This window comes from Cheilinus undulatus, linkage group 18 (assembly GCF_018320785.1).
Source record: "Cheilinus undulatus linkage group 18, ASM1832078v1, whole genome shotgun sequence".
NCBI lineage: Eukaryota > Metazoa > Chordata > Actinopteri > Labriformes > Labridae > Cheilinus > Cheilinus undulatus.
The window spans coordinates 4,154,309-4,170,507 of NC_054882.1; the positions used below are offsets into that span (position 1 = coordinate 4,154,309).

Here is a 16,199-nt window from a genome sequence, read left to right on the forward strand (position 1 = left end):
CTATGCTTGAAAAAAATCCCAGAAAATAACTAATTTACTGTTTTTTCATCAGTAACAACAGCGACTACTTCTAGTCACACAAGAAGTCATATTTAAAATCCCCAAAATATTGGAATATTTTATATTTTTGGACTTAACTGAAGTTGAGGACAAAGAATTAAGCAAAAAAGTTTTTTTTTTTAAAAAATGTATAATTATTTTTAAAAAGATTTCACAGTGGGTTTTATCAGGGTATTAAATTTGTAGAGAGTAAACTATCAGTCTTGTAAAGAAATTAATTTTAAATTTCAAAACTTATTAAGAAAAACCCCTCCTACAGAATAATTATGCCATTTGCAGCGACACAGACAAAATGATCTCAAAATAAAAGTGAAAAAGTCCCCATTTTAAACACAAATATATGGAGTTATTTCAGAGGGTTAAAAGAGTGAAAAATAAAATAATATTATAAAAAATGTGTTCCATAGGAGCGATGGAAGGAGTGTTCTAGGAGATGAAGGCTGACAGTTGGTGCAGATCTCTGTTACTCTATAAAATAAGAGCGTTTAGAGTCCAGCTGGTGTGAAAGAGTCGACTCTTCTGTCTCCTCATGTTCACAACACTTCCTGTGAGGACTGAAGATCTGGGAGAATTGCATTTTATGCATATTTATTATATTTATATTTTAATTGCATTTAATTGCATTTTTATTCATGCATAGTACTTATTGTTGTATTGAAAGGAAAAATGATTTTGTGTCTTTCTCATTTTTAATATATAAAAATTACACAAAAAAATGAAAGTAGGATTTTTTGCAAATTATTCTAGAAAAAAAATCCTACTTTCATTTTTTTGCACATGAATGTTTTCATGATGAGTAGAGCAGAACATCTGTGCCTCAGAAATCTATTAAACAGCTATTTTAAACACATTTCAGGTTAAAGTAATATTGCACCATCTGTGATTTGAAAATTGCAGCAGACCAGATAGATTTGGTGTACATTTCTATTAATTGTTCAGGATGAATGAGAAGACTTGAGGGTCAAGTTTTGCTCATTTTGAACCATAAAATTTGATGTTTAGCAAAAACAATTTAATTTTTTTCCCAGTCAAAGGATGTTTAGTGACAGTATTAAACATGCTCTGTTTCAGATGAAGTCCTTTAATTTCTGTTAGTATGACTGTAAATGAACTCTACCAGCTCTAGCAGTGGCTGTGGCTCAGCACCAGCAGAAAGGAGACGTATTTATGCTTCCAGATCCATCTCAGAGAGCTGCCGGGACAGAAATAGATCTGGAATGTTCATTTTCTTCTGATTTGTCTGTCTGGAAAAGAACTGAGCCAGATTTTTGAAAAATGGATCCAGTATTTTATTTTGGTGACCAGAGAGAGAGAAAGCGTTGCTCATCATCCATGTTCAAGTTCACGTCTCCCTACAGACTCCTGAGAGTCCTAAAGAGGCCGAGCTGTGGTGAAAATGTCTCCTAATGCTCCGCCTCCTCTCTTGTTACGCTATGCCAATGTTTATGAACAATAACATACATTTAGTCAGTACAAGAAGCTCATTCTGACTGAAAAATATTGATTTATTAAACTCTTCCTGTTGTTTATCACAGAAGAAGAAAGTGGACCTCTCTTGGTTGTAACGTACCGAGAGGATCTCTTTCTTTTAAATCCTCCATGCTCTGTCTTTTTGCCTGATTGCAGTTTCTGCCCAGAGTGCACTAAAGAGAGAGGAGGAGGTTTCAGGTCAGCAGTGGTGCTGTGAGGCTCAGACAGAGAGGAAGCTTCTAGACAAGAATATTCCTGTAAAGACGGGCAGACAACCTGAGACTTTAACAGCAGGTCACTGAAAATACAACAATAGGAACAGAGACATTAACCCATTTTTTAGACTTTGCCCCCCTGTTACTATGTGTCCTTCTGATACCAAAAAACTTGGGACAGCAAAATGAAAATAAATCCTCTCAATTTTTTTTTCCCAGCTGAATCAGCACAAAGAAAAGGTATTTAATTTTCAAAATGGACCAACCTTATGATTTAGGCTTGGGTGCAGCCATGGAAACCCTTTCCATGAAGCTCTCTACACACTGTTCTTGAAGGCCACATGAAGTTTGGATGTCTGTAGCCATTGACTGCAGAAAGTTGGCGACCTCTGCGCACTATGCGCCTCAGCATCCACTGACTCCATCATTTTACGTGGCCTACCACTTGGTGGTCGTTCCTGTCACTGACAGTTGACTGTGGAATATTTAGGAGCCAGGAAATTTCACCACTGGGCTTGCCCCCTCCTGGCCTAATTGTTGAAAAATGTGTGCTAAAGTGCCCTCAAGAGCCAAAACGTGTGTTCAAGTGCCCTCTTGAGAGGTAAAACACACTCTAAAGTGCCCTCTTTGGAGCCAAAACACATGCTAAAGTGCCCTCCTGGTTGGCAAAACACACTAAACTGCCCTCTTTGGTGGCAAAAACACACTAAACTGCCCCCAACGAAAAATTTCACTATAGTTCCACCTGCCACATATGGGCACAGAGACTTGAGACTTGATTCATCCCGGCCACCTGCAGCAATGGAGTAGCACTTATGTCCATGCTTTTCTTTTGAGGTGTCAAATAAATATTTTAAATGTGTATTGTTCCCTGTGTGTTTTTATCACAGAGCCCTCTTGGGTGAAGAAAACACACTAAACTCCAGAAGACCATTAGGACCAAGAAATACTGTGAATCATTACTGTTGCAATGACTTTTATGTTGGGCCCTTTTTTGGTCTATACTGAGCCAGAACTATATCTCACAGAACCAGTTTGGATTATCCGGTGCTAATATGGTGTTAAAATGCACTAGAAGACACGAAATGGCGTCGACTTAATTGAAAATGTTCTGGGGGAAGACCCCCAGACCCCCTAGGGATTTATTTATTTATTTCTGTGTGTTCTTCACAGTCCAACATTGAATCTACACAGTTCTTGTGGATGCTGATCCTAACTACAAACTAACTTGAGTAGTCTGTCTAGTTAGTCTGTTTTAAGGCTATATAATGTGCCATTTGTAGAACATATAAACATGTCTAAAGTGCCCTCAAAAACACGCCAAACTTAGTGCCCTCTTCAGTGGCGAGAACGCGCTGTATGTGCCCTTTTTTTCTTTTTGCCCCTGCCCTTGAAAAAGCCTGTGCATGCCACTGTCCAGTCCCAACTTTTTTGGATCAAGTTGCAGGCATCCTGTTCAGAATGTGTGAAAATAATGCTCCGCCTAATCGAGGTTGAAAATGATTTGCAAATCACTGATTTTGTTTTGAATTTACACCTTACGCAGCGTCCCAGCTTTTTTGAACCTGTGTTGTTATAGTTTGTTTAATGTAACTGCCATAGTTGAGCCTTTCACATCCTCTTTACAGCTGTTAATGACTGGCTTTTTCTCCATTGTTTTCTCATCTATTTTTTCATGAAGTTTGAAGTTTTCTCTCAATTATCTCCGTGTTTGTTTGTTTGTGCTCGGCGCTCTGGGCTCTCAGGGATCTCTTAGCTGGCTCCTGTCCATGTTAAACTCTCTGCTGATTCAGTTATATTTTAGCTCCTCGTCTCTCTCTCTCTCTCTTCTGCTGCCTTCCTCGCTCCTTTCCCCCCACATCGTGCTCTCCACTAAAGCCTCTGAAGGATTTAATTTTCAGGTGTTTTCACCTCCAGCAGAGAGGACTTCTCTTCTGCGTGTTATTGAAGTTATGATCCCTGAAAAGACATCGTAATAATGCTGTCAGTGATGCAATTATTCCTACCTATGAAGCATTAAATTGGGAGTATTAGGAATCATTTCTCCCAGAATAGATTAATTGCATGGGTTTGCACACATGACTCTGATAGGAGGCGTTCTCCTGCAGACGTGCTGAGTGTTGTTTCAGAAACAAAACTGTGATGTTCTGTCAGCTTTCCAAACTGGCCGCTGCCTCTAGATAGACAATGATGTTTCTAAAAATACCCTCTCCTTGGAGTTATTTTAAAAGTCCTTAAATGCAGAGCAATGCAAAATAAAATAAGAAACGTGCATTACACAGCACAACATATGCCTTTTAATGGATGCTTTTACCCAAAGTGCTTTAAAGTGCCCCGAGTGAGCACTGTACACATTTTAGTGCAGGCGGGCCCAGAGGTAATCAAGCTTTAAACCAGGAATCAGAACACAAGAAACCGCTTTTAGGTGCAAAATGTAGAAAGAGGAAAACTAAATTTAGCTCCACAAAAGAAAAAAGTGATCCTCTGGTGGATTCAGGACAGTGTGATTAATTTACACTCTGTATCTCTCTGAAGAGATTATTTTAATCAGACTTAACTGGATGTGTGTCCCAGGGGCCCAAAGATGCAGAAGCTCAAACATCTACAGCTGTTAGGATACAGATACCAGCACCAGAAATGTCTGATACTGATGAAGCATCAGGGGATGTCAAATTCTACCGCTAATCACACGATAAAAAGAGAACAAGGAGAGATGTACATACGTGGTACTGACTTGTAGATTTGTAAGCCTCTCACGAAGCATTCTGGGATTACTTCCAGTCAAAAGGCAAAGAGAAAAAAACAACTTCAAAAATGTTTGTTGAATAAAGGTCAGTTCAGGCAGGAACACTCTTCATACATTTTACCATTTTATTGGAAATGGATATATAGCTTTGCTCAGCAGAGAAGGCTCTGCTCAAAAGATGCTCCCTGGGTTACTCAAGCAGCGTGGTTTGACTTTCCAGGGAGTTCATGGAAGCTTTATACTGTAATGGAGGTGGCTGGGGAGCAGGAGGTTAAGGTTTATGCTATAAAGGAGGTGGCTGGGGTGGAGGAGGTGAGCTTTATGCTATAAAGGAGGTGGCTGGGGTAGAGGAGGAAGGGAAGCTTTGCCAGCAGCAGCGTGTTGCATCAGCATTAATGCAAGCAGGGATTAGTAGAAAGTACGTCATATGAAAGAGCTGTGATTGGCTGTGGGAGCTGGGAGGCGATTATGGGGATCAGCCAGCCGTCAGCTGATCACAGCTGTGATTATGAGTACCATGCTCTGCATAACGCTAGGTTTCATTTTAATCACTTCTGATGCTTTTCAGGTCGTGTAACAGCTGTAAACGTATTAACTTCCCTCAAGCGTAACACAAATTTGCGGCTTTGAAAGTAATAATCCCACAAATGTGATACACTTCCCTCAAACATTTGCATTTGCAAACATGATAACTTTTACATTTGCAAATTTCTCAGCTGGAAAAGTGGAGGATTAATATCAGTTTTCTGTGAAATCCAAGGTGTTTGTCTTGAATCAAGAGGGAGGGGGGGAATGTTTATTTGAACCAAAAATGCAACAAAACATGGGCTTTAAATAGCAAAAGAGGATAAAAAGCTCAAAGCTTACAAGTGGCACAGAGAAGTTTTAAAAAAGGATGCAGCATCCTGGTCATGATTGTACAATTTTAATTGCAGGCAACATCATCTGCTGGCTTGGTATGAGCTGCAGCAGCTTTGTTAAAGTAGCTGCTAGTCTCCAGCGATGATCCAGAGGGGTTTGGTCTGAATTTGCCTTAAAAGTATTAAACACATGGCTGGTGATGTTACCAAGTATGCTTGCTCTCATTGGCTGTTGTGGGTATTCTGTTGAATGCAATAGGACATTGAATATTTCTTATTTAGCACTGGGGGGCCTCTGTCTTTAACAGGAATAGTAAGAGGGAGGGAAATAGTAGGAATAGTAAAAAAAAACAAAAAAGAAATTGTAATAGTCGTCCATTAACCAACTAATGTTTCATACTTTGATATCCTTACATGTATTAAAGCTTTACCTTCACATCTATTTATCCTGTGGCCTCCTGATATTCAGAGTGTTTAAGAGTTAAAAGTGCTCACGTCCTCAGTCTGGACCGTTCCTCATGCTTTCATTACCTCTGACTGCAGCTGTTAGCTTCAACACAATCGTCCAGTCCTGTTTGATTAAAGCTGAAGACGAGCGTTAAGATGCTTATCCTGAGCTTTTATGAATTCGGACAGAGTCTGCGGTCTTATTGTGATGCTGCTCTCTCTTGCAGAAGCGCTGGGAGTGTATTTAGAGCTCAGTATGTAATGAATGAGGATGGGACATCTGTACTCTTTGTTTCACTTCACCTCTTGATGGTCTCCTGCTCCCCTCTGCTGCCTTTTTTTTTTTTTTTTTTTTTTTTTTGCCAATGCGACATTTTGGACAGTGCTTAGTTTGGCAACATTGCACGCCTGCTGAGCGAGCTGTTTGGTTCAGAGCTGGGTATTACCCCAGAGGTTTCGTACAATCATGCTCTGGTCCACATTATTGGCCGCACGTAGCCACATCTGAGGTGAAAATACACATTATGATTGGAAATGAGCCCACAGGCTGTGATTAAGTTAAGCTAATGTTACCTTGATTGTCCACACAGGGGGTTACAGACCTGGAAATCTGAAAGGATGGGGAATCTTGTTTTTACTGACCTTGTACACATTATTCAAAGGTCTCATACTTTATCCAAAAAGTAGTGATGCTCAAGAGGTATAATATGGAAGTGTGGACCCCTGAAATAAAGGATTTTCTATCACAGGGGACCATCAGATGAGACTAAAAGATACTGTCTGATTCAGAAAGCACATGTAAAAGGTTAAACGCTCCTCTAACTGAGCTGCAGAGCAACGAGCGTCTCTGTGCTACGTTGCTGTTTGTGTGCAAATGTAAAAAGGCCTTATTGCAAAGAAATTCTGATCACAAACACTGGTGTTAACAGCCACAAAGAGGTGGGGTGAAAAAGGTAGTGATGATGGTAACAGTGCCACAGTACATCTAAGAGACATGATGCACAAACTTTGGGTGATCGGGTGAACAATGCCATTTAAGGTGTGTTTAAAAATGTTAACTGACATGCAAAAATTGCTATAGCTATTGCTTTGACATTGCTATAATTAGTATTATTAGTATTAGATTCTAATGGTCATATTGGTATGGTTCTAATATTCTTATAACCAGGGTTTGAATCCGTCTGTAATCTTGAAATTGCGATGGAGTCCAGATTCCGCGCCCATCATCAGTTTGATCCATCTTCAAGCTGATTGGCTTGTTCCTGGTCAGAGAATAACTGGACTAATCAGAATCATTTGAGGAGAATTTAACTCTTTGGGCGTCAGAGTTTTTTCAAGAAAATATTCAATTGTGATATCAAGATTTCCAAAGGCTGTAGCTTGAAAGTGGTTAGGGATAAAGGCATACTGTAAATAAAAAAAATCTTCAGTATGACCCAAAGTTTGTGATGGGAGTAAATTCACTCATCTAATTTGGATATTCTGACATCACCAGGCGGCCTCCACCGCCACGGCTTCCAACATGGCTGCCCCTACCTCCGCAGTGTTTTTCATTCCTACCTCCGTTACTATTCCTGGTGTTTTGACCGCCACAATACCCCCACCACGTCCCCTCCCCCCCCAGCCACGGTGATGCAAAGAGTCAGCCTCAGTATTTGCTGCTTGTGGACCATCATGGTGCATGGACGCGCTGTTGGTGCTCACAGACGCACTGTCAGTCTCACCCATGGTTTCACCTGACGACTGAACGTCATGTCAGAGGGTGAATATTCCTCTATTCCTCCTGGCATTGTGAGTATTCTTGCTACAATTCTCTCTCTCTTTTTCTCTGTTACGCTCCAACTACAACCACCTCGTCTCATCGACTGGTGGTGGGTCTTTCAAAACTCTCTCTCTTTAAAACTTTGAATAGAAACACACCCACAAATGCTGCTGGGATTGAAGTTACTCATGGTCTCCATCTCCTGGTGAAAAGTAGCAACAACATTAGGCACCATATTTGCAGCTAGAGCCTGTTTAATTCAGCAGTGTTGCTTGTCGCAATTTTGCGACTTTGGCGCTTAAAGGGTTAATAGATTTACATGGATGCAGCTATAAAGAACCATACTGAAAGCTTCGTTTGTTGGAGAATGTTGTTTAATTTACCAGCTGGTTCTACTGATAACTGCTGCCTGTCAAACTCGTGTTATGTTAGTTTTATCCACAGGGTGGTGCGTGCTAACATCATATATGTTGCTTTGATTGGGCTGTGATGACGTTCATTCGAGTATCTCATGCAAAGAACATTTAAAACAATCATAGACTGGGAAAAAAAAAGTGGACAAACCCTGTGTGACGTCAGCTGTTTGATTACAATAGACAGACTCAGAACAGCGTTTGAAGTCAATCTGTGGCGGCCTCCATATTGAAATTGCGGTCTCAACTGAACTTTAGATGAACCAAATCAAATGAGACGCTCCAATCAGTGCACAGTGAGGTTTTTCCTAAATATCAACAAAACGATTGTGGTACAAAAAGTACATGAAGACATTAGCTAATGAGACACGTTTCCTTTTTTGAACCAGATTATTTCTAGTGTAAAAATGGCTTTCTAACATGTGTTGTGTACGTGACTTCTGGTGTTCCTGCAGCCAGCCTCGAGTGGACACTCACCATATTGTAATTTTTGCTTTTCCGCATTGGATTCATTCTTCAGGACCGGAGGTTGCCCCTTGAAAACAGTCTATCTGGCATGTCAGGTTGATCAGTCCATTGCTATTAGTGAAACCACAATTCATCCGCATTTGTATAGCTGTCATGCCATTGGGGGTATTGTTTTTTCTAGCTCTTTTTAGCTTCAAATGCTGAAAAATACTCTATTTTTAAAGGCTGGGCTCTTGATAAGCGTCAAAGAGTCTCCCTTTCTTCTCTTAGCTTGTCATCTTTAAGTGGACAGGATGGAGCTCTGTCAGCATGAGCGCTCAGCTCTGCTCAGTGTAAAGGTGCAGATAGCTTCTCCCCACATTCAGACAAAAATAAGAGCAAACTTTACAGAGCAGGATGACTTTTTGGGTGCTGTTGTACCTGAGTAACATTAGTCCTGAATGCTTTAGTTTGGGACATGAACCAGGCAAAATCAAGCTGTTTAGTCATGGTTACAGCATGCTACAGATTAAAAATCATGCAGATTTAGGGATGCATCCTTAAACTTGAGTGTGGGCTCAAAGGAAAGTCGTTTTTTTAATAATTCTTAGTTTTAACGTTTGTTTTGAGTGCACAAGTTTTAAGTCTAAATTGTTGATTTACATCAGTTTTGGTATCAGTATTGGTTAAAATTAATCTCTAAATACCTGCATGTTAGATATTTTCAGAAAATCCAATATCATGCATCCCTGAGCAAATCAAAATTATGCATGCACCTGATACAGTATGGTACTTTAGGGCTTTTTCACAAATCAACTTACCATGGGGACATGGGGTCTAACATGCAAGTCTGCAGGGGCCTCAGCAGAGACGGCAGATGTTGCATGTGTTACAGAAAGTGCCAGTCCCTTAAGAGACTCATTAGATGACGTTATAAACTACATTTGCATTATTTAAGTGGTATAGTTAAGGCAAATGACAGCAAATGGCACACATTTTAAAGCTATTACTGACTGGCATCCATTCCTAGTGCATCAGGCCTTAGTATTGTTGTTCTTGTCTGAATATTATTTCTATCCCATGAGAGTAGACTCTGTTTGTCTTTTAGGAAAGATTTCTCAATAACACCCATGCTAACTGTGTTGTTTCCTCTTGTTGTGTTTAGGTGGTGGGTGGAGAAACAGCACAGCCCAGTGCTGGATCCCAGAGGGACTATCAGTGTGGTAAGGACCCTTGAGACGAAGGAGGGTGCATGGAGGGTTCAAGGCCTGTAAAGCCAGGGTCGTCAGCCTGCCTCTGGTTGGGGCTGGTCTCTGTGACTGTAGCCTTCCTTTGTACAGAGGCCCGGACCACCCCGAGCCCTCTGATCACACCCAGCAATGCCACCTGTGAAGGGAACTCAAAGTGCCAACCGGGGATTATCCTGCCCATCTGGTACCCCGAGGACCCCTCCATGGGGGACAAGATCGCACGGGTCATCGTGTACTTCGTGGCCATGATCTACATGTTTCTGGGAGTTTCCATCATTGCTGACCGCTTCATGGCGGCGATCGAGGTCATCACTTCACAGGAGAAGGAAATTATCATCAAAAGGCCCAACGGGGAAACAACCACGACCACAATCCGGGTTTGGAATGAAACCGTGTCGAACCTCACACTCATGGCCTTGGGCTCGTCTGCCCCTGAGATTATGCTCTCTGTAATCGAGGTTTGTGGACATGGTTTCAAATCTGGTGAACTCGGGCCTTCGACTATTGTTGGCAGTGCAGCCTTCAACATGTTTGTCATCATTGGCCTGTGTGTGTCGGTGATTCCCCAAGGAGAGGTACGCAAGGTCAAACACCTCCGGGTCTTCTTCGTCACTGCAGGCTGGAGCATCTTCGCCTACATCTGGCTCTACATGATCTTGGCCGTGTTTTCTCCAAACGAAGTCCAGGTTTGGGAAGGTCTGCTAACGCTGGCCTTCTTCCCCATATGTGTAATCCTGGCCTGGATAGCAGACAGACGACTGCTCTTCTACAAGTTCATGCACAAGAAATACCGCACTGACAAGCACAGAGGCGTCATCATCGAGACCGAGACTGAGCGCTCCAAGGGGATCGAGATGGATGGCAAGATGGTCAACTCTCACTTCATGGATGGAGGTGCCACAAGCAATCTTATCGGTCTGATTGAGAGTAAAGAAGTGGACGAGTCTCGGCGTGACATGATCCGCATCCTGAAGGACCTTAAGCAGAAGCACCCGGAGAAAGAGTTGGACCAGCTGGTCGAGATGGCAAACTACTACGCTCTTTCGCACCAGCAGAAGAGCCGTGCCTTCTACCGCATCCAAGCTACACGCATGATGACAGGCGCTGGAAATATTCTGAAAAAGCACGTAGCAGAGCAGGCGAAAAAGAGCGCCAGCGTGCAGGAAGTGCACGTGGAGGAGCCGGAGGAGTACGTGTCTCGAATCACGTTTGAGCCTGCTGTTTACCAGTGCCTCGAGAACTGTGGCGCCGCTATTCTGACCATCACCAGAAAAGGCGGCGACATCAACAAGACGATCTACGTGGATTATAAGACGGAGGATGGGTCGGCTAACGCTGGAGCTGACTACGAGTTCACGGAGGGTACGGTGGTCTTCAAACCAGGGGAGATGTTCAAGGAAATAAGCATCGGCATTATAGACGACGACATCTTTGAAGAGGACGAGCACTTCTTTGTACGGCTCAACAATCTACGCGTCCTGGAGACTGAGGACGAGGTTCTGTCCGCCAACAGTCTCCCCTACCCGAAGGCCATGCTGGGCTTCCCCACCGTGGCCACGGTGACCATTCTGGACGACGATCATTCTGGGATCTTCACCTTTGAGAGTGGCTCGGTTCACGTCAGCGAGAGCATCGGCATTATGGAAGTGAAAGTGCTGAGGACTTCTGGAGCGAGGGGGACGGTCATTGTGCCTTTTCACACCATGGAGGGACTCGCCAAAGGAGGAGGGGAGGACTTTGAGGACAACTACGGAGAGCTGGAGTTCAAAAACGACGAGACCTGGTAAGACAGCTGCTCTTTTCTTCTGTGATTGGTTGCTTTTCCTCATGGATTCATTGCCTTATTTATCTTCAATGAAGGTGCTTTTTTCTCAGGTGCTTCCTGTTGATTTGTGCTTGTTGAAATCTGTTTAGGGTTGTTTGATGGTGACAATAAACAACATTAATGAATATGATTGATGCTAGCTGTTCTGCACCGTCTCATTTGAGGATTGCTTTTGATTCAAAGTAGTTGTGTTTACCTTATGGACTTTGTTTGATTCAGGGAATACCTTGGTAATCTATTCATGAATTGTTTGCATTCATTACTCTGAATTTCACAGGCCTATTTTTCTCTAAATGCATGGTCAAACAGCATACCCTTTTGTCAAGCGTGCACTCCACATCCCTTTGTTTTCCTGTCAAGAGATTTTGCTCTCATCAGGGTGCAATCCTGTGTGCATTGCATGCAAAAAAGATTCCACTTTGGGATTCGTCACACAACTATGGACCCAGGAAGTCCTTAAGTAACCCCATCTTTACTTCTCTAATCCCTGCTGCTTTTGTTTTGTTGAACTCTGGATTTTTATTCCGTCTTTTTTAAGTGAAGGAGAAAAAACAAGATGACAAAGACAGAATTATGACTGCAAATGTCGAAGGCCAGGCTTGGTGCTGGGTAATAATAAGTATACAGCAGTGTTTTATGTGAGTAGGCAGAGTTTGTCATGGTGACTGACACGACTGGAGGTTTGATTCTTTGTGGGGGAAGCCGTGCTGTGAGAGAATGCAGTTTGGTAGTAAGCACTGATGAGTAATGGTGATGTTTTATGTAAATTGCGTATGTTATGCAGCCTTGTCAGCTGCACCATCTGCACTACACAACACCTAGGCTTACAGCTGAGTGGGCACGTTTGGCAGTGTTGTAATGAGAGCAGCACGCTGAACTGTATCACAGATAAACATCCAGTGAAGGTGGGGATTCCAGCTCCTTTTACTGAGCTGGATCCATCGACTCAAATTAGCAAAAACACACTTTTCTACAGGCTTATTTTGTGCCACTTGAGATTTTATGATTCACTGTTAATGAAGTCTGGGTCTACATATATCACTTAAGCTAGTCAATAATTTTGGCATAAAACCCTTGAATAAATCATCAGTTGGTACATTAGTAAGGGTGTGTTAGCCGTAGAGTATGTCTGCTCAGGCCGGCCCCATATTGGCTGGGCACATGGAAACCCCAGAGAATGGGCCCACCCCTGTTGTGATTTATTGATATCAATGCATGTGTGTTGGATCAGTAGCATTCATGCTAGCATCCTGGCTAACAGTTACTCTATTTGGAACTGAGTGTTAAGCTATGACTGGGTTCTAATGTTCAAATGAGTTACTCATGCCACTTTAAGACCCCTTTACATCACTATTTCCACCCTTTTTTGAAACATTTGTTTCCACTCTTTTCGATTTTAACTTAGATTTGCTACTTTTTAACGGCTTTAACCGCCCATTTTGACACTTACGCATCCCTTTTAATCAATTTTTGCACATTTTTACCTCTGTTACTGGTTTTGCCACTTGACCCATTTTTGCAACTTTTTTTCCAACCATTTTTGTCCCTTTTTGCCTTTCTTAGTGCATTTTTGACACACTTAACCCATTTTTGCCACATTGTAACAACTTTCCAACACTTTTTTAATACAATTTTTGCCAATCTTACTCCAGATTTGCCAATTTTAGCCAATTTTAGCTAGTTTATAACCGCTTTCCCGTAGTGTTGATGCCCATTTTGCCACTTTTGCAAATTTTATAATCTATTATTGCCTTTTTTTTGCATATGTTTTCCTCTGAAACCCATTGTTTCCCATTTTGACCCATTTTTAGCCTCTAATAACCAATTTTTGCAATGTTTAACTGCTTTTCACTTTCTGAGACACCCATTTTGCCACGTTTTCACCTCTTTTAATCAAGTTTGGACACTTTTTACATATTTTTGCCTCTGTAACCAATTATTGCCACATGTTCCATTTTTCTCCTCTTTTTCTCTGCTTTTCGGTCTTTTTTTCCAACCCATTTTTGCCACTCTTACTCTAGATTTGCCCATCTTATCTATTTTCAGCTCATTTATAACGGCTTTTTCCTTTTTTAGATGCAATTTTTCCACTATTTATCAATTTTTTCCACTTTGTTGCATACTTTTGCTTATTAAAACCCATTGTTGCAACTTTTAACTGATTTTCAATGTTTGAGACACCCTTTCTGCCATGTTTTCGCCTTTTTTAATAAAGTTTGCACACTTTTTACATACCGATTGTTGCCATTTGACCCGTTTTTGCAACTTTTCTCCACTTTTCGATCTTTTACCCCCTTTTTTGCTGCTCTAATTGAATTTTTGCCACCATTTAACCACTTTTCACCATTGTTACCACCATTTTTTTCCACTCTTACTCCTCATTTGCCAATTTTCAGGAATTTTTGTCTCTTTTCTAAATTATCATTCCGATATTAATTCCTTTAGAATTCCCTTAGAGTTATTTCAGTTCCCTCTACTTTCTGTGGATGTTGAAAGGGTTTACATTATGAAAGGCCATGCTGTACTACAGTGTAATTAAATAAAATTCATGTTTTTGTTCCTTTGATAAGAGTTGTTGTTAAACTGAGTATCACAGATTAACTTTACAGTGGATCATGATCTTCCTGACCCTCATTGGCCCCTGATCCCCATGGGCCCCAGAAAGCTCCCCCTTTATAGGCGGTCCTGTGTCCACTGCTAAATCCACTGTGATGATCACCTTTTGGAACTTTGTTGCATTATTTTTAGGATTGAAGGTTAGATCTGCCGTACTCTACCTCTAGCTGGCCAGTATTTGTTAATTCCTTTGTTGACTGGGTGGGTGGTTAAGAAAAAGGGGTCAGCCAATCAGAAGCCAAGAAGCATGGGCCTTACTGTGGTTTTCTGGCAGATCTGGTGACCTGAACAGAACTAGCAGTGTTACTAGTTAAATCCAGCTGTAACAACCAGACTTCCCTGGGAATAAAGAAGTATTTCTGATTCTTCCGTTAATCCTGTGCATTATCCTCACCTGTGAGCCAGGTGAAAACTCTGACAGGTTACCTCTGACGGCTGCAGGAGTTACTGTAAGTGTCGATGGCTCCTCTATCCCTGTCTGTAGAAGTTCAGTGCAGGTCATTGATGATGTGGGCTGGTTAATTTAGCCAAGGCTAACATTACGGAGCTATCGTTTAGCATTGCATTCATAGCTTTGAGTATACCGCATGTGTGGACCGACTGCTAACTATGATATGGATAGCAGAAACATTCAGTGAGTCACCGCCGAGCGAACAGTCGAAATGAATAATTTTCAGCAGTCAGCTTCTGCTGCCTCTTCCTCTGATTCTGACTCATTACCAACAAACTGTTTAGATCTGCACTTCACTGATTGTCACATGAAACGGCGCAGTGGAGACGAGAGGAGCAGACGTCAGTCAGAAGCGGGATGAACCAGCCTCCGCTGTTTTCACTAAAACACTTAGATGCATTTTCTTTTAATTTGTCAGATTTTTGTGGATGCTTAATTTGTCTCTAAATATGGAAATCTGAAGAGGACAAGCATTTACACATTTATTTTACTCCTTTGATGAGGAGTTGCGTCCTCAAGATCTGCTCTTATTTATCTCTTTATCTCAGGATAGTGAGATCATTTCTCCAGATCTTACAAATAATACTCATGCAAGAAAATGAAATGGGTTGGGATGGGTTAAAAAAAAAAAATGGGTAAAATAGGGAGAAAAAATGGAAAAATGGTCAGAAAATAGCAAAAATGGGTGAGAAGTGACAAAAAATGGGTAAAAGGTGGCAAAAAATGGTCCAGAAGTTGCAAAAAAGAGGCAAAAAATATGAGTGAAAAGTGGCAAAAATGGGCAAAAAGCAGTCAAGAGTGGCAAAAATCGGCAAAAAAATAAAAAACATGTGATATGTAATGGCAAACGGCAGCTTAAGTGGATGAAAATGGCAAAAAATTGTGAAAAGGGGCAAAAATGGAAAAAAGTAGTGGCAAAAATGGGCAAAAAATAGGAAAAAATGGGTAATTAATAGCAAGATGTTGCTTAAATGGGTAAAAAAAAGGCAAAAAATGGTAAAAAGGGCAAACATGGGAAAAAGTGAAAAAAAAGATGTTACAAAAATGAGAAAAAATAGGAAAAAAGGGCAATTAATGGCAAAATGTTTCTTAAATTGCTGAGAAAAGGGCAAAAAATGTTTTCCTTTTAAAGGTTTTGTTCAGGAATAATATTTGAAATTAACACATAAAAGAGCCAAAAATAATCACAAAAGAGCCACACGTTGAGTATCACTGGTTTAGAATAAATGCACAGAGTGCTGCAGGGCTCCAGATTGCCCCTAAATGCACAAATGAGCTGGTTTGCCAGCCGTCATTACCTCCAAAAGAAGAAGAAAGGAGACGAACACCAAAGAAGAAGGCGGTGGGCCAATGTGTGTGACAGCGGGTGGGGGTGGGGCGAGGCGAGTCTTGGAATTATCGCGTGAATCTACAGGTTTCACAAAACTCTTGTAAACAATGAACAGTGGCGAAGAGGACTATCGGTGCTTACTTCTCCCCACTAAAACTTGTGTGTTAGAGGAGACAAATCCTGATAATGAGTCCGACTTGTTTTGCGAGGAAACAAGGGCAGGAAATTCTGTTTTTGGGATTGGCTGCACGAGTTCAACTGGCTGAGGTATTTCAGGGAGACGAATTCAATGAACTGCAAATTCTGC

The 16,199-nt window shown here is 41.4% G+C and overlaps 1 protein-coding gene across 3 annotated transcripts in view; it reads left to right on the forward strand.

Moving 5' to 3' along the window:
• The window catches only part of slc8a3 (solute carrier family 8 member 3), a 240,700-nt gene that overhangs the window by 41,464 nt on the left and 183,037 nt on the right, over positions 1-16,199 (forward strand). For all 3 annotated transcript variants that reach the window (XM_041812574.1, XM_041812577.1, XM_041812575.1), the window contains exon 2: positions 9,586-11,453. In XM_041812574.1, coding sequence (XP_041668508.1) covers positions 9,673-11,453 — 1,781 coding nt within the window. In that variant the 5' untranslated portion in view covers positions 9,586-9,672. The remainder of the gene's footprint in view (positions 1-9,585; positions 11,454-16,199) is intronic.